We start from the raw sequence: 21,916 nt of genomic DNA on the forward strand, positions 1-21,916 counted from the left end.
GCCTGTCTCACCTCGGCAGGTGAGGTCATCCTGGAGGATTCGGCCCCCTCGGCACGAGCAGTTGACATGGCCCTGGTGAGTGAGCAGACACAGGTCCTGGCAGCCACCATTGTTGATTCGGCATGGAGAGAGTTCACCTGAGCAGGGACAGGGCGGGCGCAGGGCTGCAGAGTGTTCGCTATTGTGCATGCACCCAGAGTGCCCATCCACTCACTGACTTCATGGAGCTCCCAAGCCTCTGCTCAGCCATGGCAGGCACAGCGGCTTGCAGCCAGTGGGAAGGGCATGGGGATGGCTGCTGTGGAAGGGCCAGGTGCATAGGGTTTTTGGCAGCTGTGCTGTTGAGGATGTGTGTGCTTTTAGGCAGGGCACGGTGGGCTTTGAGTGTTTCTGGGAGATTCCAGTCTGAGGGCCCTGAGATTATGGGTGCAGTAGTGAGCCCCAAGGCGCATGGGAGATGCCTGGGAAAGCTGCAGGTCTGTGGTGGGGGGCGGTGGGGCATGTACTTGTGCCCACTGAGGGCACATGCACCCAGGCTCTCAGGTGTCTGTGTCGCTCCAAGTGAGGAGAGTGACCAGGGTGGGGGTGGGGGCACCAAGGGTGTGGATGAGCCCTGAGGGGCGGGGGTGACATGAATGTGTGTGTGCAATGTGGAGGAGACGCCAGGCGTGTGCAGAGTCCATCTGTGTGCATAGATGTCTTGGGGGGAAGGGGTACAGGAGCACTGAGGGTTTTGCAGTTTCAAAGGTGTGTACAGCTGTGTGTGTCTGTGTAACGGAGGCTCAGGGACAGCAGGACCAGGCAAGTGTGTGTGGGGTGTTTATAGTATGTCTGTATGATGTGTGTGTGTGTGTGTGCTACGTGGTGTGTGATATGTGTTGTGGGTGGTAGGTGTGTGGCGTGTGTATGTAAGTCCTACGTGTGGTGTGTATGTGTCATGTGTGGTGTGTATGTGTCATGTGTGGTGTGTGTGGTGTGTGTGTGTGGTGTGTTGTATGGTGTGGTGTGTGCCTTGTGTGTGCTGCAGTGTGTGTGATATGTGTGTATGTGGTGTGTGTGTGGTATGGTGTGTGTGCTGTGTGTGTGTGGTACAGTATGTGTGGTGTATGTGTATATATGTTGTGGTGTGTGTGTGTGCATGTGGTGTGCGTGTGTGTTGGCTGGGTGTGGTGTGTCCTGTGTGGTGTGTGTCTTGTGTGTGCTGCAGTGTATGTGGTATGTGGTGTATGTGTTGTGCGTGTGGTGGTGTGTGTATGTGGTATGTGTGGTGTGTGTGGGGAATGTGTGTATGTGGTGTGGTGTGTGGGGTGTGTAGTGTGTGTGGTATGTGTGGTGCGTGTGGTGGTGTGTGTATGTGATATGTGTGGTGTGTGTGGTATGTGTGGTATGTGTGGTGTGAGGTGTGTGTGTGTGGTATGTGTGGTGTGTGTGGTTTGTGTGTGGGGTGTGTATGTGTGTGTACATGTTGGGGGTGTGTGTATGTGGTGTGTGGTGTGGGGGGGTGTATGGTGTGGTGTGTGTGTTGTGTGTGTGGGAAGAGTGTGGTATATGTGGTGTGGTGTAGTGTAGCATGTGTGGGATGTGTGTGTGGCATCTGTGTGTATGTGGTGTGTGTGTGGTGTGTGTGTGGTGTGGTATATGTGGGGTGTGTGTGATATGTGTGGTGTGTGTATGTGGTGTGCAGTGTATGTGCGGTGTGGTGTGTGTGTGGTGTGTGTGTGTGGGGTGTGTGTGATATATGTGGTGTGTGTACGTGGTGTGCAGTGTATGTGTGGTGTGGGGGGGGTGTGTGGTATATGTGTGGTGTGTGTGTGTGGGGCGTGTGTTTATGTGGTGTGTGGAATGTGTGTGTGATATGTGTGGTGTGGTGTGGTGTGTGTGTGGGGTGTGTGTGGGAAGGGTGTGGTATATGTTGTGTGGTGTGTGTAGTATAGTATGTGTGGGATGTGTGTGTGGTATGTGTGGGGGGTATGTGTGGTATGTGTGGGATGTGTATGTGGTATGTGTGGGGGTGTGTGGGGTGTGTGTTTGTATGTCCAGGCACGACAGGCAGGAGGGCGAGGCAGGTGGCGGCAGCCCCACTCACAGCTGTTGGTGTCGTTGGCCACGGCGATGATGCCCATGGGCTGCTGGGGGATGTCCACGCGTAGCAGCTTCATGTTGCTGCCCACGTGCTTGTTGGCCCGCTGCACTGCCCGCCGCACCCAGTCGGTCCAGAAAATGTGCTCCCCATACACGGCCAGCCCGAAGGGGTGGACAGGCTCTGACTTTAGGATCACCTGTGGAGACAGCGCCATCACTGTTACAGCATCTCTTGGGCCTCTCGCCCAGTCTCCACTGGACCACAGCCTGGCCTGGCCTCTGACAGCTACAGAATGAGGGCCCGCAGAGTCATCCTGCCATCTCCCTCATCTAGCTGATGAGGAGCAAGCTGGACAGGGTGGGGTTGCCCGAGGCTGGGGCCTGGAGGGACTCACCTCCTCCCAGCTGCTCCCACCATGTCTGTGCCTGGACGGTCTCAGCTGATGGCTGACCCTGGCCCTGGCCTCCCCTCGGCCGCCCGCCAGCTCACCCACCCCGCAGACTCACATAGCGGTGGGAGCCGTCATACTCGCACCGCTCAATCTTGTCCAGGGTGGCGTCAGAGAAGTAGAGCTTCTCGGCACGGTGGTCGATGGCCAGGCCATTGGGGGTGCGGATATCCTTCTCGATGAGGGTCAGGACATTGGCCCCCGAGAGCGCTGCCCGCATGATGCTGGGATGCTGCTCATTCCAGTTGGTCCAGAACATGAGGCTGGGGGAAGAGGGTCCAGGGATCAGGAGGCAAAGCCTGAGAGTCTACCACAGAGGGTAGAGGCCAGGACACGTAGGCACTTGGAACCCGGAGGCCCGCCAAGGCAAAGCAACCTCAGAGTCATCGAGGCCAACAGTGCCCCGATGCCTACGAAGGGCCCCGCTATTGCACAGACAGTTCTCACACGAGGTGGCTGAGTGTGAGGGGATGAGGGCCAAGTGTGAGATATTCACATTGCAGTATCTGGACAGTGACCGTCTACTTCCTAAGAAGTGAGCCAAGTGACACAGGCTCTGGGGTTCCAGCCCTGGCTACGCCACCCACCAGCTAGGTGCCCTTAGGCAACTTGCTCCACAGCCCCGTCCCGCAGTTTCCTCCTCTATGAGGTGGGGATGGTAGCACCACCTGCCTTGCAGGGCGGTTGTGAGAGTGGAAGAAGTTAATCTCCATCTTAAGGACAGATGGCACACGCTATGTGAGTATTTCCCAGGAGTTTATTCTTAACTGCTCTCTTCTGTGCAGGGAGGCTGGCTGTCTTCCAGACCATTCAGGAAGCCCTTGTGGAGCTGAGTGTGGCGTGTGTCCCTGGTCCTGGGGTATGTGGGTCCTATCCTCAAGGAACTCTCAACAGTCCCCTTCTCCGTACTTTGAGGCCTTTGCATGTTTGGGGTTGGAGCCACCGTTCTGCCTCATAATGGCTCTGACCTCGAACGAGCCTGTCACCCCTCTCAGCCTTGGTTTCCTCTCAGTAAAGGAGGCAATGGGAACAGCCAGCCCCCAGTTATGCCGTGCTCCTTGTGGGGCGGTGCTGAGGCTGGAGGAAGGCCTCGAGGCTGGTCAAGCACTACCCTGGGTGTGACAGAGTGGTCCTCGGACCACCGGCATTGGATGGTGAGCCCTGGGCCCTCAGTCCCAGAGCTTGGCACTCAGCTAGGACCAGGGCGGGGCAGGGGACTCCAAATTCTCTTGCTCCCAGGTGATCCTTACGCACAGTGGAGTCTGAGACCACCAAGCCACACGAAAGCCAGCTCCGTTCTCCAGTTCCCTAACAGGACCTGCCCCTGCCCCCACCCCAGTGCCTCTGGCCCCCTCCCACCTCCGCCCCTCACCGTTCTGGCCACAGATCTCTCCTCTGGCCTGTGAACTTGTCTCCTCAGACCTCTCCAGGTCACACCCTTCTTGCCCACCCCAGCGTCTCCAGCACCATTGAACTATTGCACCTTCTGCTGGGCTCATGTAGGAAAATGGTGCTGCTCTGCCCCTCGGGAGACACTGGCTGCCCTGAGCCTCCACGAGCTCATGAGAAGCTCTGACCTTAAGGGCCTCATCCTGGAGGACAGCAGGGGTGTGTGATGGCTCTGGAATCGGGATGTAAGTTGGGAGGGAGGCGGCGTGTCCTTCTAGCCTCCACAAGAGAGAATGGGTGTCCTGGGGCAGCGATCGGTCATCTTCCTGGCTTGTCAGGATTCGACTTGGCCTGTCAGTCCCCACCAGGGACTCCCACACCTCAGGTGAAACCACTCACACCTGCGCTGAGAAGTGGTTTTCCTCCTGGCATCAACAAACTCCTCCATGTGACACAACTGTGGTCAGGGTGAACCTGCTTCCCAGGAACGTGGCGGGAGGGAAGAGAGAGGCTTTCCTGGGGCAGGTGCTCAGTGTCCAGCAACATAGCAGACCTTCTAACTATCCGACTGTGACTCCACAGGGCCATCAGTGCCCCAGTGCCGACTGCAGGGAGGGCTCGGGGGAGGTTGGGTTGTTGGAGTCTCTACTGGCCCCTGCCCCCTCCATTGGGGTCCACATCGGCTCCTTCCGATTCCCTGAAAGTGCCTGCTCCTTCCGGCCAGGGAGAGGGCCCCTCCTGCCGGCTCAGCTCTTTCTCCTGGGCGCTGGGACCATGCTCCCATTCAGCCACTCCTGCCATCCTCAGATGTCGGCTCACATGCCTCCTCTTCAAGGACATGTTCCCTGACTTCCAGGTGGGGCCAGTCCCCAGCACACAGCCACGAAGCTCTTCATGACGCCCCTCGCGCTCCCCGCTGGGTCCTCTGCACCTTCTTTGCTCTCAAAAGCCACTCGCTGAATGTGCAACAGAATCCCCTTGGCTCATAGGAAAGGAGCTTGGTGGGCAGCCAGGAGGACATGTCCTCTGGGACGAGGGCATGGCAGCCCTGCTGGACCCTCCATGGAGGATCCAGACTCATGAGGGACAGGCCCTGAGGCCATCCCCAGACAGGTGAGGCAGCCAAGGTTTATGGAAGCGGGGACTGGACCTTCGTCATCAGCTGCAGACATGCCAGACAACAGAGGCAGGAGGAATCAGAGGGCCCTTGAACCAGGTTGGATGTGACTGACACTGGGGTACGGGTGGGGGGAATCTGGGTTCGGGACGCTCACATATCTATACAGCTGCTTTGGGTTGTGTTTACTAGTTTCCTAGTAAAGCTTCTGAAAAACATTCTAAGCACTGCTGAATTGGCAAAAAAATGTTGCTCACATGTGGGCCAGGATCCCTAAGGCGAGGGGGTGGCTCACTAGAGGCCCAAACAGCCAGGATGGGGGCTGCCCTTGTGGGAGAACAGAGCAGGCCGACTGCGGGTGAACCCTCCAGGGGGAGTACCCACCGCCAGGTGCTTCCTGCCACCTGTCCTGGCTTGTGCTCCTAACTCCTCCGCACCCTGACCTCACTTCCCGGCTGGGTTCAGGCCTGCCTACGTCCCATGGCATGCAGAGGTCCCCTTCTGTCCTCCCTGTCTTGAGTTTGCCTTTCTTCAGGCTTTTGCTCAAAGCACTTGCCCTGTCTAAGCTGGCCTTCCTTGTCTTTCCAATTCCAGGCTCTGGGCCAATCTACTGCCTTCGTGAGACCTGTGGTCACCCCTATACAGCCCTGTGCCAGTTACCATTGCTTCCCACAAGTATGACTTCTCAATCCAGCTAGGTGGCTTGATAGGCCCAGCCTGAGGCTTCCACACGACGGGTTCAACAGACATTCTTTGCTTGAAGCTTTGGATCCCAGAGCTAGAGGCCCTACCCTGTGCCTCCAACATGGTGTTCTGATGAATGAATCAACCACAGAGGCAGAGCGTCCCCCACACTCCTAATGCTCCCCTTGGTGCAGGCAGCTGAAATCTTAGCCAGCTTGTACCACAGAAGAGGCACCTGAAGCTTAGGAAGCTTTTGCAACTCCCCCCAGATCACACAGCAGGGAAGGGTGGAGCTCAAGTGAGGGCTTGCCTCTCCTGCACCCCCACTGGGTCTGCCTGGGGAGTTTCTGCGGCCCCAAGTCCCACCTCTCCCCACTATCCCCATCGCCAGGCAGCAGCTCACTTCTGGCACTCGTCCAACACGAAGGCCCGTGGGTGGTCATCTCCAGACATAGTGATGACGGTCTCACGCTCGAAGGCCCCCGGGCGGGTCTGGTCCACTGTGTGGCGCGTGATGGTGGATGTCGTGTAGCTTGTCCAATAGAGAGTGTCCCAGCCACGGTGATAGGCCAGGCCTTCCACGGAGCCCACATCTGTGAAGAGACAGGAGGAGCCATTGGGCGGGAGGGGGCCAGAGGGCAGCCTGCACAGGAGCCATGGGGGACAGCCTGGGACACGTGGTGTCCTGGCTGGAAGGGGAAGTGTGGCGTACGGGAGTGCATGAGGTGCAGCAGAGGGGGCTCGGGGGCATCAGTGCCCCCAACCTCTGCTGTCCTTACCCAAATGACCTGTGGTCACCTCCCAACCCTCTCCCTCGGTCTTCCCACTCAGGGCGATCGGGCTTCCTGGTGTGGCTGCACTTTCCTGGAGCTGTAGTTCCGCTGAGTTGAGTGCAATATAGATTTCAGTAAATCAAAGCCTACTTGGGCTGTACCGGGGAGCCCCCTACTTAAAAAGACCCTGAGCTGGATTGATTATTTTATAAAGCAGACATCTTAAACTCAGGTTAAAGAACCAAGGCACAGTGAGAGACACAGCTGAACAGCAGTGTAAGAGAAAAGACTCGAGCGTTAGTGGCTAAAAGCGATGGTGGCTGCCAAAAGGCCATGCTGTGGTATGGTCTGCAAACAGCCAGAGGGGAGGGGACATCCCTTCCAGGGGACTGGGGATTGATCTGCCAGTCTCTCCTGATCAAGCTGTGAGCATGGAGTACCGGGTTTAGCTTCAGACGCTACATTTTTAGACAGACATGTGGGCTGGACTAAGTTGCAGCAGAAAATGTCCCAGAGAAGGCTGAAAGGACAGGTCTGAACATGCAGCACCTAGTTCGGTGCCTGGCAGGTCTTTATGGACCAGCTGAATGAATAAATGAGCAAATGAATGAGTCAAAGGACCTGGTGGTAACCAGGCTGAAGAAGAGAAAATGTAGTGGGATGCAGTTTTCAAAGAGCTGAAAGGCTGTCCTATGATGACAGCCCTGACACTGTAACTGCTCTTTCCAGAGCGCACACTCCATCCCCAGCATCACTGAGCTAGGCCTTCATGCGCAGCAGCTCAAGGAATTCTGTCTCACCATGCAGATGAGAAGGCTTAGGTTTGGCAAGAGCAGGAAACTGACTCAAGCTACTGAAACCCCAAATGACTGGAGCTCAGCCCCGTGTCTGCAGCCTGGGTTTGTGAGCGCTGGGCTCCACAGTGACCTCTGGCTTGTTCTGTGCAGCCCCGAAGGCAGAACTAGGACCAGTGGCGGGAGGAAGATGGGAGCCGACACTGACTCCAAATCAGGAGTCACGTAACTGCGGGGGTGCAGTGGGATTCGGCTGAGTTGCGGCTGCTGGGATTCAGGGTAGAGTGCCTGGTTGGGGTCCGAGAGTCTGTGCTGCTCCCCGCCCCACGTCCCACTTCCTGGGAAGACTTGGGGTCTGGGCTCACTCTCCACAATGGTGATCCTCCTGGAGCCATCATCGTTGATCTGCTGAATGTTCCCAAAGTGGATGTCGCTGAAGAAGATGCGATTGGGGGTGCCCGGAGAGGTGCCTGCCCGGTAGTCAAAGGCCAGGGCAATGACGTTCTTCATGTGCTCAGGGTCCTCGAAGGGCTGCACGGGCGCATTGAGGTTGCGCTCATCCGACAGGTGGATGCTCTTGAGAATGGTGCGCTCCGAGTAGAGCAGGTAGCCGGCGTACTCGCGGCACGATGCTCCGTCTTCAGCCAGCATCCCGTGGGCACAGGCGCAGGCCCGCTGCTCACGGCCCCGGTACAGACACAGCTGCTGGCACCCACCATTGGCCACCGCGCACACGTTGGTGCCTGGGGGAGGGGAGGGTACAGAGGGCAGGGCCTGCCTTGGGAAAGGCTCGCTAGTGCCTTTGTCATCCAGGCTTTGAAAGCGCTGCCCTCTGCCTCGGTATTCCCAGCTTGGACGACCTTCCAGGGCCCAGAGCCCAATGTCTAGATCTGTCCTGGAGCACCTCAGGCTTTCCTCCCCATCCCTGGGTCTCTTGGGCCATCGGAAGGTACCCCATGGGTCTAACTTGTCTCCTGGCCCTCTCACGCTGGGTTCCCTGGGGAGCGCCCTCCCAGGCCAGAGTCCCCCTCACCTCTCCACCTCAGCCCAGAGCCCCGGCCTCACCTTTCTGCCGGTCCCGGTTGAAGACTTTGATATCTTTAAGCTGGACGCCGATGCCGGTTCGCAGGGGCACGGAGTCTGTGGCATTGTCTTTGCTCCCGCGCTTGATGGAGCCGTTGGCGTGAGTCCTGAGGGAAGGACAGGTCACAAGCAGAGCATCAGTGGAGCGGGGAGGGAAGGAACAGATCAGCTGAGGAGGCCAGGACAGAAGCCCTCACCTGTCACTCCAGTAGATGAAATCCTCAAACACAGACACTGAAAACATGTCCATGTTGTTGCTGGACAGAACCACCTCGCGGTTCTCACCCGTCTCCAGGTCGATTCGTTCAATCTTGTCTGTCCGTGCATCACACCAGTACAGCTTCCCATCCTACAGGCCAGAGGCACCCACCTCACCTCCAGGGATGAACCCACTGCCAGCCCCATGTCCGGGGCAGCAGGGAGTGCGTGGGCCAGAGTGGGGCCCTCAGTTCAGCCTCCCCGCCTCACTCCTGCCTCCTGCACACACTCCTGCCCTCTACCCTGATGATAAGGCAACATCCAGGCATCCCTCCCCTCCCCTACTCCCCACTTCTGAGCGATCCCTGCCCATCATCTCTGTGGTAGCAGGAGTCCTACTCTGGGTGCAGGGCTGGGCCGGGAGACCCCGTGACCTCCCTTGGGCTTCATGTCCTCCCAGAATGGGCTCATCACAGGGAGGAGGGGCCTGGGTCAGGGGTCTACCATCGGCTCCAGGGCCAAGTTGGCGTGCGAACCTGGTAGTCCACTGAGATGCCATTGGGCCAGCTGATGCTGACGTTGACCAGCACCACACGCTCCGTGCCATCTAGCCGAGACCGCTCAATACGCGGATACTGACCCCACTCAGTCCAGAACAGGTACCTGTGGGGTAGGGGGGAAGTGAGGGGTCAGTCCCCAGACCCTGGAGGAGACAGGGCCTCATCAGCATGGGCCATGGGCAGAATGACAAGACCAGACCGGAGCCAGTCTGTCCAGCTCCTCACCCTTTCTCTGGGTGGACGGTGATGGCCCGGGGCTTGTCTAGACCCTGGGAGATCACCACGTAGCGGAAGGAGCCATTGAGCCGGGCGACCTCGATGACATCGAAGCCCTGGTCCGTCCAGTAGATGTTGCCTAAGGAGGGAGTTGGTGGGGCTCAGGGAGGTTGGGTGAGGACAGGTGGACCTGGTGTCCTCCAAGCCCCCAGGCACCTCTGCAGCTCCTCTTCCTGCTCCCACCAACTCCTCCTCCCCCCACATCCCCCAGTCCTCTGCCACACCTCAAGCCCCACAAACCCACCCACTGCTCACCTGCAATCCAGTCCACTGCGATGCCCTCCACGCGGCCAATGCCATTGGTCACCACGTCTTCACGCCACGTCTGGTCCCGCTTGGCCCGGCTGATCGTGCTCAGGCCCATGTCCACCCAGTAGATGGTGTCATTTTCTGGAGTTGGAGGAGGTGACATGGGGATGACCATTAAGGCAGGGGTAAGGCAAGGGGTCAAAATCTCACAAGGCTCAGGACAGGTGAGAGAGTGCCGGAGGGGCCAGGTGCTTGGAAGGGGAGGTGGAGTCGGGGTGGCAGCTGTAGCAAGTGCCCCACCTCGGGCCGATTCAAGTAGCCTCTCACTGGACGCTCAGGGCACACCACACTACCCCTAAAGCTCCCACGCCACGCCCAACTCCCTCCACCACTAAATGGCTCACCAGCATGGAAGTCGATGCCGACAGCCAGTGAGGTCCCGGACACTGGGACCAGGGCATCTGACTTGTCATTGGGATCCAGAGGAATTCCTCTGATTCCTTCGTGCACAGAGTACAGGAGAAAGGAACCCACGCCTGAAACACAAGGACACTTAAGGCATGGGTATGGCCAACACTCTCCCCTTAAGCTTGGTTGCTGTCACCCTCCAACTGTTCTCTGCTTCTCCTTTGATGTCTTTCCCCGCCATCATCCCTATCCTCCACCCAGCACACACACCCTAGTCTGAGGTCAGAGCATGGACCGCCAGGAAGCTCACCTGGCTGGTAGCTCTGGGGAACCACCTGCAGGACCCCTAGCCACCATGAGAGGGCAGCAGAGACTCAGATTTCTCGCCTTGTGCTCTGCCCTCCTCCACCCAGCACAACCCAATCTGCACCCTGCAAGTCCCTTAGGGAAAGTCTGGGAGTTCAGACCATACAATCAGGACTAGGTGACTCCAAAATCTAGACTTCCAGTTTGGCGCTCAGCCTGATTCTAGTTTCCTCTTTGTCCTCCCTCTGTCTGGTCCATGCCACACCCTCTCTCCAACACTTAAAACTCAACCCCATAAGGTCATTCCTAAGCCAGTCTCATTATCAGTTATCCCATTTCTTTTTCTTTTCTTGAGACAGAGTCTTTTTCTCTTGTCCAGGCTGGAGTGCAGTGGCGCAATATTGGCCCACTGCAACCTCTGCCCCCCCAGTTCAAGCAATTCTCCTGCTTCAGTCTTCTGAGTAGCTGGGATTACAGGTGTCTGCCACCACACCCAGCTAATTTCTGTGGTTTCAGTAGAGACAGAGTTTTGCCATGTTGGCCAGGCTAGTCTCAAACTCCTGACCTCAAGTGATTGGCCTGCCTTGGCCTCCCAAAGTGCTGGGATTACAGGCATGAGCCACCGTGCCTGGCCCAGTTTTCCCATGTCTTGAGGCACCACTACCCATGCATCTCAGAATCCTCCCTTGCCTTTATTCCTTTGATACAGCATGTCCCAAAGTGAATCCCCAAATGGGCCCTGGTTGCTCAGACTCCATGAAAAAAAGAATGAAGGTTAAGTGAGTTTTGGAAAACCCCAAACACTTGAAAAATTCTTAGCACACATAAACATATTCAAGGCTCTGAGAAGTTCTGCAGCACAAAACACTCTTAAACTTTGTTCAACTCAGAATTTCTTTTGGTAAAATCTACCCACATAAAAGAGTGAGGCTCCTAGGAATGCACATTTGGGAAATGCTGTCTCCTCCCCCAAGCCCCCCCCTCCAAGCTCATAAATCAGTTAGCAGGTTCTTGTGAAATGCATCTGAGTTTCATTCCTTTTCTTCAACCCTTGCTGAGCCCAGCCCAGGCCCATCATCTCCTTACACTCCGATTACTCCTAGTAGCCTCCTAACTGGTTTAACCGCCTCTGTTTCTTCCCCACCACCAATGCGGTCAGGTTGATCTTCCCCAAACATCACTTTCCAGGCACTCCTGGCTGAGAACACAGGAGCCCGCCTAGCACACAGCCTTATCTCCAGGACTTCCCCACACTTTGCCCACCACTCTTGGCTGGGGCCCCCACACACACCTTACGTTGTGTATAGTTCCCTCTTCTTTGAGCCATGCATCCAAATCCTACTTGTCCTATAAAACCCAGCTCAGAGCATGCCTCTTCCATGCAGCTGCCACTGATCTGCCTGCTGACATCTATTTTTTCCAAAATCCTACTGGAGGCACTGGAGACTCATAGCCACTTCATGGTCCAGTGTCCCCTACACCATGAATGTAGTCTTGTCCCCAAGGTAAGAAGAGGAAGGTGGGGCTGTAGGGTAGGAGGGGTCAGGGTTGGGGAGCTGGGACAAGGCTGGGAGGAGAGCCAGGCACTGACCCTCACAGGCCTGCTGGCCACTCCGGAGGCTATAGCCGGCTGTGCACATGCAGGAGCGGGTCGTCTCTGACGTGGGCAGGCAGAGCTGGGAGCAGTCACCGTTGTTGACACTGCAGGGGTTGGTGCCCTTATGGTCTGGGGGCAGGTGGGAGGCAGAGGGAAAGGGTTAGGTGGCCCTCCTTGGGACCTCAGGGTCAGGCTTGGGCTGCTTAGAAACAGAATGGTCACTGCCTTTACCCTGGACCTAATGGGAGTCACCACCCCACCCGGCTCTCAGGTTTTCTGTCCTCCTGGGCCCCTGGCCTTATGAATAGGGCTGCTGGAAGCCTATAAGGTGCCTTTGTGAGAAGGAAACAAGGAATCCCTTTGGGTGGTGGGTGTAGCCTAACCCACTTACTCCCTTGCCCCATGGACCTGCAGCCTGCGGCTCTGGAGCCTCCCGTTACCCCTGAGACCCTAGCAGCCGCCCGGCCTCACACTTACCCAGCTGGATGCTCTCGTCATAGACCTTCATGTGCATCACCAGGGTGGTGCTGTTCCGCAGGACGACGGAGCCCGAGCCGTCGGCCTTGCTGCATGTGCCCATCTTCTCCGACACCTGATCTGCCCACCACAGCTTGTCCCCTGGGGCAGCAGGAGGGGATGAGACCCTTGGGAAGGCCCCACACCCAGCTCTCCTGAAGGGCCCATTGGCTCTAAGTCATCAGGCCCCCCACGTGGTGAGATTCTGCCCCAAGCCAGCCCGTCTCCCGGTAGGTCTGGCCTGGCCTGCTCTGCGTCATCTCTGCTTCACCCAGCAGCCCTCACCCATGATGGCCAGGGCGGTGGCCTTGCCCAGCTGGCTCCGCATGGCGTCGATGACCTCCAGCCCACTCCCATCCAGGTTGCAGCGGTTGATGGTGTGGTTCCCGGAGCTGATCCAGTAGAGTTTGCTTTCAGGGAAGTCAATAGCCAGACCTGGAAAAGGGGGTGTCACTGCCAGGGAGTCTAGCCCAGGGCTGGGGATCCAGGGATGGGAGCAGAGGATGTGTGTAAGGATGTGTGGCTGTGTGGGCGGGGGGAGGCGAGGGGGCAGGTGGTGAGAACAGGCACTAAGCTGCGGCTCTGGGGAGGCTGAGGGGCACCTGAGGGACCCTGCGAGCACCTCCTGGTCAAGGAAGTAGGGAAAGGCTGTGGGGGTGGGCAGGGAAGCTCGTACCCACGGGGCCCTTCTGGCCACTGAAGAGCAGGGTGCGATTGCTGCCGTCCATGTTGGCCATGCTGATGTTGTCACCATCGGTCCAGTAGAGCTTCCTGGGGGGAAAGTACCAAGAGGGAAGGGTCAGGGTCCTCTTCTTCCCAGCCCCACACCCCATGCTCCCTGGCCCTGGGCCCTAGACTGACCCACGCAGAGGGTGGACGACAAGGCCATGGGGCTGCTCCAGGCCCTGCACCACTGCGTTCTTGAAGGAGCCATCCAGCCGGGCCACATTGATCTGCTTCTTATTGGTGTCATAGCTTGTCCAGAACAGGTTTCGGGAGACCCAGTCCACAGCCAGCCCATGGGCATTTGGCAAGTCTGAGGGCACAAGCAGGGAGTCGGTTGTTGGGTGTCTGCAGGGCAGTGGGTCAGGAGGGGAGCCAGTGTGCTTTCTGGAGAAAAGGGATCAGGAAACCAGGCTGGAGCACTGAGGGGCAACAGGACTGGGAGAAGGACCACTCGGACCAAGGAGACCAGGGTTGGGAGCAAGGGGTGGGTGGGGGTGCCCATGTCCACGGGTGGGCATCCAGGGCCAGGAAGAACCTGCAGAGACGACTGTCTCCACGCCGGTGCCGTTGATGAAGGCCCGCTTGATGGCCTGTGTCCGCACGTCAGACCAGTATACACGCTGCTCACGGGCATCGTAGTCCAGCACTGTGACGTTGTCAATGTCGGGCACGGTGAAGGAAATGATGTAGTTGTAGTAGGGGGCATCCAGGTCCACACCTCGGATCTCCATCTGACGTGCGTACAGCAGGAACTTCTTAAACTCTGTGGGGCACGGGCTGGTCACTGAGGGCAGTCCCTGCCTCTGTGCTTCCCACCCACCTGGTTTCAGGCCCTGCCTTCTTCTGGATCTGTCTGTTTGCTACTGGCCCTTGGTTCCATGGACACACCCCACTGGGTGCAGCCTCCCTGGCAGACCTGTAGCCCCTTCTCACAGTGGCTGTCTCTGGAGCCTCTCCTATTGGGACCCTCCTGACTGGGACTCTGCCTTCGTTGACAACCAGGAGCCTGGGGCCTGCAGCCTTCCCTCCAGCCTCAGTTGCTCACTGGCTCTGGAGGGAGGGGCTCCTACCATAGCAAGTAGTTTTGTCCTTGTGGAGCTTCATGAGGTGGGGGCAGGCACAGGACACGGTCCGGTTGTAGTTGATGAGACAGAGGTGGGAGCAGGGGCCCCGGCCCCCATTGGCCTCACAGGGATTGGGAGCTGGGGGCAGGGTGGAGAAGAGAAGAAGCCAGATAATCCTGTGACTTGCTGCTCCCTACATGGACCACCCCTCCCTCACCCACTTTCCTCCCCCTGTTCCAGCAGCCACTACTGCTAGACCCTCCTCTGCTGCTAGACAGTGCCTCTGTCAACAGCCGGCCCACCCCTGCCGTCCCAGCACACTTGCTCCTGTTCTCACTGCACTCTCCTCTCCTAAGAGCTTCTAGAGCTTCTGAAGAGGCTGCTGGCTCCCTTCCGGCTGCTCGAGGCCCTGAGCCCCTTACCCATGGGCTGGCGGGAAGGGTGGTACACCTGCAGGTCAAAGGGCTGGGTGTTGGTCCTCTGTACCACGGTGACATTGTGGCCGGTCCACTTGTTGGCCTTAGCCAGTGTGTTTGTTCGCCAGTCAGTCCAGTAGACCTCCCCCCCGTACAGCGTCACTGCAAACGGGTGCGACAGGAACTCGTGTCCCCGAAGCACCTCCATGTGGCCAGAGCCGTCGTAACGGGCTGAGTAAATGGCATCTGACCTGAGAGCATGATGGAGCAGAATGAGGATGCCAGCCGGGAACTCAGCCCTCAGAGCTCTGCCCCGGCGCCCATCCTCTGGGCCCTGGCCACAGCCCTCCCAACGAAGAGCACAGGACCGTTCCCTCCCCTAAGCCCTGCTGGCCAGAGCAGATAGACAGAATGACCAAGGTGTGAGAACCCAACAGGTCCAGGTTTCAGCTCTCAGGCCCCAAATCCCAAGCACTGAGGGAATCTTTCAGTCACTTCTCCCCAGGGCTGCTGTCAGCACTAAGGGCTTTGATGAAAGTCAGAAAAATGCACCCTCCCAGGGCAGACCAATTAGAAAGAAGTTTCCCCTCCCTCTGGGCAGACACAGCCCCAGCAGAGGGAACACAGGGAGAGGACAGGTGAGTGGAGAGGACGGTACAGTGTGAATAACCACAGCTGACGGCCCTGCTTCCGCCTCCTCTACCCGCCCCCTCCCCTCAGCCCCGGTCTCCCCATACCCCTCTATCCTTCTCCTGCGCCCAATCCTTTGCCACTGTTCCTAGTTCTAGATCCCTCGGGCCTTCTCACCACCCTTGTCACCATAGTTCCCTCCCCACCCTGTCCTGCTGCCACAGACTTGGGCCTCCCCAGGGCATAGAGGGCACTGACCTGGCATCAATCCAAAGGATGCGCTTCTCCAGGTAGTCCACAGTGAGCCCGTTGGGCCAGCCCCCGGAGCCGGTCTCCCGGTGCACGGTGCGGCGCCCGGCCCCACTCATGGAGGCTGCCTCGATGCGGGGCAGGCTGGCGTCCCAGTCTGTCCAAAACAGGATCCTGGGGAGTGGGGAGGGGTCAGGAAGGCTAAAGTTGGGGCCCTTGGGGAGGGACTGTGGTGGGATCCTAGGTAGAAAGTAGGAGGAGGCAAAGGGCACTGAGAAGTAAGGTGTCCCTGGCCAGGCTGAATGGGACTTCAGGTGGGCCATGGGGCCAGGAGAGGGCTGGGCAGGGTCCTCACCCATCCCGGGGATCCAGTGCGATTGCCCTTGGGTGCTCAATGTCACCGGCCAGCAGAGTGGTCCGGAGGGTCCCATCCAGCTTGGCCACCTCGATCTGGTCCAGGTTACTCTCCACCCAGTAGATGTTGCCTGCAATCCAGTCTACAGCCAGGCCCTCGGGTGTGGCCAGGCCGTACTGAATCACCACCTCAAAACTAGTCAGGGCTGGAGAAGAGAGGGCAGTGAAAGGTTAGCCTCTCCTGGGGAGCTGTGCATGAATGTGTGAAATCCTGGGAGCCCTCGATGACCCACCCTCAACCCTGGAACCTCTGCCAAAGTTTCTGATGTGCCCATATTCAAGAGTAGGACTCCTATTGTCTCCCTAACCTTTTTTTTTTTGAGACAGGGTCTTTAGTCACCAAGGCTGGATACAGTGGCATGATCATGGCTCACGGCAGCCTCAACTGCCTGAGCTCAAGTGACTGCCATAAAGATTTTTCCACGCTAACACATTATGTGCGTGCCTCATTGTTTTAGAGACTGTTGCATAGTGTGAATATCATCACAGTTTACTTAGCCTCCCCTTGTTGATGGAAATTTGTAATGGTTTCAAGTTTTCCTTATTACAAACAATACAAACTTCTCTAGTAAAACGTGCCTCTTTCAAGTCTTTGCTCAGATGTCACCTTCTCAGGGGACCTTCCTTGACCACACAACTGAAAACAGCCTGTTTTGATCACTGCTTCATGCCCACTGCCCAGTGTGTACAGTGGGCACTCACTATCGTGTGTGACTGAAGGAAGTCTGGAAGTCTGGGGTGTGCCAAGCTGCCTGGGACAGAAGGCAGGGTTCAGGTACGCCTCTCCTAAGTGGCTTTTTTCTTTCAAGCCTGCAATTCCAGATCTGGGGAGCAGAGCTTCAGGCCATTCCAAGGTAAGGGTGATCATTTTGTTAATTATCAGGCTGGCAGTTCTGCTGACGATAATTACGGGGCGTCAGGCATGGAGACCTACAGCAAAATCTAACCCAATTAACAGAAGTGTGGGGGATGGGGGAGCTAAGCCTCTGCTTTGGGGCCACTTGGATGGGACCTGTGCCCCTAGCGCCTAAGTGCTCCGCCTGCGTGCATCCCGCCAGGCAGCAATCGGTAGTCACCTCCGTTGTCCAGCAGCTTCCCGCGATAGATCTTGTCCTCCACCACGTCGGTCCAGTAGAGGGCGCTCTGGCTGAGGTGAAAGTCCAGGGCGATGGTGTTGCGCAGGCCGGGCACCAGGACGCTGTAGTCTCCTTTGTGAAGATCGATGCGCCGGATCTCATGCCGGTTGGAGAAGATGATGAACGGCTTGAAGGGGTCTGGGGTGGGAGGGATGTGACGGGGTCAGCAGGGGGTTAGCTGCCTGCGTGCCACCCGTTCGGGCGCAGGCAGGTCTCTGCTGGTCCCGGCACTGGGGGCTAGGGTGGAAAACTCAGCCTTTGGCACCTGGCCACCAAGCCCAACCCACTGCAGCTCAGAGGCCTGCCTCGGCCTGCCCCGCCACACCTCACTGTTGTCTCACCCAGGCTGCGGCAGCTCTCCCCGTCAGGCTCCAGGACCCAGCCCTCGTAGCAGGAGCACTTCACGCTGAACTTGTTCTGGTCGCACTTTTGGCTGCATTTGAGATGCTTGGCACAGTAGCTCTGGATCTGGCAGGTGTGGTTGTCGGGCCCCAGCTCCATGCCCAGAGGGCAGGAACACACAATGCCTTCGCCAGGTGCCACTGAGCAGTTGTGGCTGCAGCCACCGTTATTCAGAGAGCACTGGTCTGGGGGAGGGGCAGGCAGGGAACAGACCCAGGGTCAGAAGCTGAGACGAGGCAAGACCACAGCCCTGCTGGGCCAAGTCCTGGGCAGCCTGGACCAAGTCCTCGTGCCCTGTCCACCGTCCCATTTGTCTCCATTCCTGCTGAGCTTCAGCCCAAGACTTCCTGGGCTCCCTCAGGACCAGAATTGGGACCCCTGCACCCACCAGCGGGCACCATACCTCCCCTTCCCACAGGGAGCACCCCTCAATAGCTCTGTCTGGTCTCAATATGTCCCCCCCTTCTTGGGCCCAAGGCGGGGGGCCTCAGCTTTTTGTCTCCCTGGGAGGGACCCTGGGAGGTCCTTAGGTCCAGTCTCCTTGTGCTGATCTCTCCTGATCTGGAGGGGTTTGGGGTGGGGTGCGGTAGGGCCTGTCCTGCCCTGGGTCCTCTGGCACACCCTGGAACCTGCCAGCCTGACGGATGGCCTGTAGGCAGTTCTCCCAGCCAGTCCCTGTGGCCTTATCTTCCACTCCTCCCTTCCAAGGAACTGGGGGCTCTGCCTAGCTAAGAGGACCAGATAAGGCTGCTCTGCTCCTTATCCCCAAGTCACACCACATGGTCCTCCCTGACTCCCAGACTCCCCCAACCTCATTTCTTTTGGTCTTGAATGGGCACCCTCCTCCCCTTGCCTTTGTTTGTTTGACACAGGGTCTCGTTCTGTCGCCCAGGCTAGAGTACAGTGGCAGGATGTTGGCTCACTGCAACCTCTGCCTCCCAGGTTCAAGTGATTCTCCTGCCTCTGCCTCCCAAGTAGCTGGGACTACAGACATGTCCAGCTAATTTTTGTACTTTTAGTAGAGACAGGGTTTCGCCATGTTGGCCAGGCTGGTCTCGAATTCCTGAGCTCAAGTGATCTGCCTGCCTCAGCCTCCCAAAGTGCTGGAATGCCAGGCATGAAGCCACCGCACCTGCCCCCATGCCTTCTCACTCACTCTGCAAGTTCTGCCTGTCCTTGGGAACCCCATGCAATCCCCACATCCTCCAGGAAGCCTGCCCTGACCATCAGCACTCAATCCTGGTGTCTTCGTCTCCAAAAGACCACTCCACACCTCTCTGTGGTATGTATGTGGGCGAGGGGTCCATGTCTCCACAGCAGTTTAGGAGCTGTGCGACCTTGGCCCAGGTCTGGGGGACCACTATGGAACCCCTCTATGCCTCAGTGCTCCCATCTGTAAAATGGAGAGAACAGAGCTCCTGGCCCTCAGGGATACCTTGGGGATAAACTGCTCTAATGGTGTGGCTTGCTCAGCACAGCACCATGGGGAGCGCCAGGTCCACACAGGCTGCTGGTGACCACTCTGGGTGCTGCTTGCCTGCCCGGCTGCCAGAGCTGCTCTCTCCTAGACTCAGGTCCCCCCCTAGACTGGCCTTGGCCCAGACTCCTACCCAGCCACCCTCCCCACCCTTCTCCTGGGACCAGGTCTCACCGCAGAGCTCGCCCTCATCTGAGCCGTCGCCGCAGTCGTCGTTGCCATCACACAGCTTGTCAGGGGGCAGGCAGACTGAAGTGTTGTTGGCACAAGGGTGCGAGGGTGGCCTGCAGGCCAGGGACTCGCAGTTCTCCTCGTCTGAGTTATCCTCACAGTCGTTGTCGCCATCACACACCCACGCTTTGCTGATGCACCGAGCTGAGGGACAGGTGCATTATGAGGGCCCAGGCCTGGGGACTGGGGCTCCCCCTGCCCTTCCTTCCAGGCCCCATGGGCTTCTCTAATAGGGTCAGGATTGCAACGCTGTGGGGTCCACAAGGAACCCTGAGGCTTTTTGGGTCAAATTCACATAGGCAACAAAGAAGGCAGGAATCTGCAGCAGGAGGTGCTGAAGCTCAACTCTGGCAAGGGTTTTGGCTCCTGGTGTCCTCTGTGCGGGCCCTGGCCCTTCATGCCCTCCCCCACCCATGATACACAAGCTTCCTCTGGACTGCCTTTTGCCTTGCACTGTCCCCAGCCCCACGCCACACAGCACAGTGCCATCCCCCTTGCCGCTACTCTGCTCTCAACAGGGTCTCCTCCTGCCCGCATTGTGCTGTTCCAGATGCCCTCCAACTCTCCTCTTCACCTGAGTCCTTGCAGCCAAACTTGACACTGGGATCGCAGACGTGGGTCACTCCCTCACAGCTCTTCTCGTCGCTGGAGTCCATGCAGTCAGTGTCCCCATCGCAGCGCCACCGCAGGGGGATGCACAGTCCATCCAGCCGGCACTGGAACTCATCAGTGTGGCAGCCACCAGGGGGCCTCGTGGCTGCAGAGGGACAGTAGAGGGCCTCAGGAGGGAGGGGTTGCCCAGGTCAGCCCTCCTCATCCCTGCGCCCTGCAACCCGCCCTGCAACCCCGGTATGCCCAGCCTGGGGCTATGAGCAGAGGCAGGCCTGGAGAGTCTGCCAAGTTTTGCTGACACTCCTTGGAAGCACCAACTCAGTAGTAGATTCAGGAGGCATCACACCTCCAAGGGCCCACAATCATCTCATCTAATCCCCCCATTGACACAGGAGATCTCGACTGGAGAAGCAATTCGCTAAGGCCTGAGCCCAAATGCCCACCACCTTAGCCTCTATTTCATTCATTCATGCCACAAATGTTTACTGAGTGCCTCCTGTGTGCCAGGCACTGTCCTGGGGCTAGCACTGAACCAGACAAAGTCCTTACCCTCACGGAGCTTAGGTTCTAATGGGGAACAGAGACAAGATATAACCTATAAATCTCGACTGTAATTTCAGGTATTGATAAAGCTACGAAGATAAAGCTGGGTAAAGGCTGAGAGCGATGGGGGTGATCTGTCAGGTAAGATGGTCAGGGAAGGCCTCTGGGCAGAAGGCATCTGAGCAGAGGCCTGCATGAAGAGCAAGTGAGCCCAGAGGATCCCTGGAGGCACACTCCAGGCAAAGAGAACAGCCGCTGCAAAGTCTCATCTCCGAGACAGGACTAAGCTGGCACTTCAGAAAACGCTATACAGGCCAGGCGCAGTGGCTTACGCCTGTAATCCCAGCACTTTGGTAGGCCAAGGCAGGCGGATCACGAGGTCAGGAGATCGAGACCATCCTGGCTAACACGGTGAAACTCCATCTCTACTAAAAATACAAAAAATTAGCCGGGCATGGTGGCAGGCGCCTGTAGTCCCAGCTACTCCGGAGGCTGAGGCAGGAGAATGGCATGAACCCAGGAGGCGGAGCTTGCAGTGAGCCGAGATTGCACCACTGTACTCCAGCCTGGGCAACAGAGTGAGACTCCATCTCAAAAAAAAAAAAAAAAAAAAAAAAGGAAACACCACGGCTGGAATAGAGTGCAGGAATGCAGGTCAGAGGGGTAGGGGAGGGGGCCCTGCAGGCCATGCAGAGGGGCTTGGCATTCGTTCCAAGGATGCAGTACAGGCTCGAGGGTAGGGCTGGGGCATGATCTGACTTATGTTGTCAGGATCACTCTGGCTGCTGTCCTGAGATCTGACTCAGGAGGCCTGGAGAGGAGCAGGAGCACTGCCTGGTGGAGTCTCACACTCATACACTCATGCTGCCACAGGCACCCCACTCCTCCCCCTTCCCTACCCTGGTCCCGGCTGATGCTCTCATCTCATGCCGGGACTTTCAGCAACAGTCTCTGAACTGATTTTCCTTTCTTGGGGCCCCTGAACCTCTTTTCAATCTAATCTTCCTCCAAGGCTGTGTTCTGAAATCACCTCCTACATCGCAGCACCTTCCAGCTTGGAAATCCTTCAGAGGTTCCCAGTGCCTCCCAAATCAAGCCTCTTACTGATTTACACCGGCTGTCATCATCTGCCCCCTTTGAGGACAGCCTCATTCCCCACTGTCCCTGCATTAGCCTTTCCTTTGGTTTGAACGGCCCCACCTGGCACCACTCTCACCCTACAGAAGTGCTCAATTTCACCCTGTAAGTCTTGACGACAGCATTCTCCAGAACATGCCATCCCCACTGGAAGACCCTCCCTCCTGTCCATTTACCTGCAGTCTAAACACAACTCCTCCTGAATGGTCCCAGATCATCCAGCTCATACCATAGTTAACAACTGCTACCAGTAGTGATATCCTGCTCCCCCACGCCAGGCCTCACATACCTCAGCTCATTTCATACAGGAGGATGCCCAGGCTCAGGGGAAGCAACTTGTCCAAATTTGCCCAGCTTATCTGGGAGGGGCAGGAAGCTCTTCTCACCACACCACGCAG

The 21,916-nt window shown here is 57.7% G+C and overlaps 1 protein-coding gene across 1 annotated transcript in view; it reads right to left on the reverse strand.

The window, feature by feature from the left end:
- Nucleotides 1-21,916, reverse strand: part of LRP1 (low density lipoprotein receptor-related protein 1) — an 85,188-nt gene that overhangs the window by 20,276 nt on the left and 42,996 nt on the right. The window contains exons 21-45 of the mRNA XM_011926062.1: nucleotides 19,801-19,983; nucleotides 19,170-19,370; nucleotides 17,458-17,703; nucleotides 17,057-17,254; nucleotides 15,922-16,126; nucleotides 15,576-15,740; nucleotides 14,694-14,938; nucleotides 14,278-14,409; nucleotides 13,743-13,970; nucleotides 13,343-13,517; nucleotides 13,158-13,252; nucleotides 12,767-12,916; nucleotides 12,443-12,583; nucleotides 11,960-12,094; nucleotides 10,059-10,190; nucleotides 9,661-9,795; nucleotides 9,355-9,484; nucleotides 9,106-9,232; nucleotides 8,569-8,720; nucleotides 8,354-8,478; nucleotides 7,654-8,031; nucleotides 6,125-6,314; nucleotides 2,590-2,794; nucleotides 2,087-2,279; nucleotides 12-137 (exon numbers count right to left, since the gene is read on the reverse strand). Coding sequence (XP_011781452.1) covers nucleotides 12-137; nucleotides 2,087-2,279; nucleotides 2,590-2,794; nucleotides 6,125-6,314; nucleotides 7,654-8,031; nucleotides 8,354-8,478; nucleotides 8,569-8,720; nucleotides 9,106-9,232; nucleotides 9,355-9,484; nucleotides 9,661-9,795; nucleotides 10,059-10,190; nucleotides 11,960-12,094; nucleotides 12,443-12,583; nucleotides 12,767-12,916; nucleotides 13,158-13,252; nucleotides 13,343-13,517; nucleotides 13,743-13,970; nucleotides 14,278-14,409; nucleotides 14,694-14,938; nucleotides 15,576-15,740; nucleotides 15,922-16,126; nucleotides 17,057-17,254; nucleotides 17,458-17,703; nucleotides 19,170-19,370; nucleotides 19,801-19,983 — 4,392 coding nt within the window. The remainder of the gene's footprint in view (nucleotides 1-11; nucleotides 138-2,086; nucleotides 2,280-2,589; nucleotides 2,795-6,124; nucleotides 6,315-7,653; nucleotides 8,032-8,353; nucleotides 8,479-8,568; nucleotides 8,721-9,105; nucleotides 9,233-9,354; nucleotides 9,485-9,660; nucleotides 9,796-10,058; nucleotides 10,191-11,959; nucleotides 12,095-12,442; nucleotides 12,584-12,766; nucleotides 12,917-13,157; nucleotides 13,253-13,342; nucleotides 13,518-13,742; nucleotides 13,971-14,277; nucleotides 14,410-14,693; nucleotides 14,939-15,575; nucleotides 15,741-15,921; nucleotides 16,127-17,056; nucleotides 17,255-17,457; nucleotides 17,704-19,169; nucleotides 19,371-19,800; nucleotides 19,984-21,916) is intronic.

The sequence above is a fragment of the Colobus angolensis genome, unplaced genomic scaffold, assembly GCF_000951035.1.
Source record: "Colobus angolensis palliatus isolate OR3802 unplaced genomic scaffold, Cang.pa_1.0 Scaffold67, whole genome shotgun sequence".
Lineage (NCBI taxonomy): Eukaryota > Metazoa > Chordata > Mammalia > Primates > Cercopithecidae > Colobus > Colobus angolensis.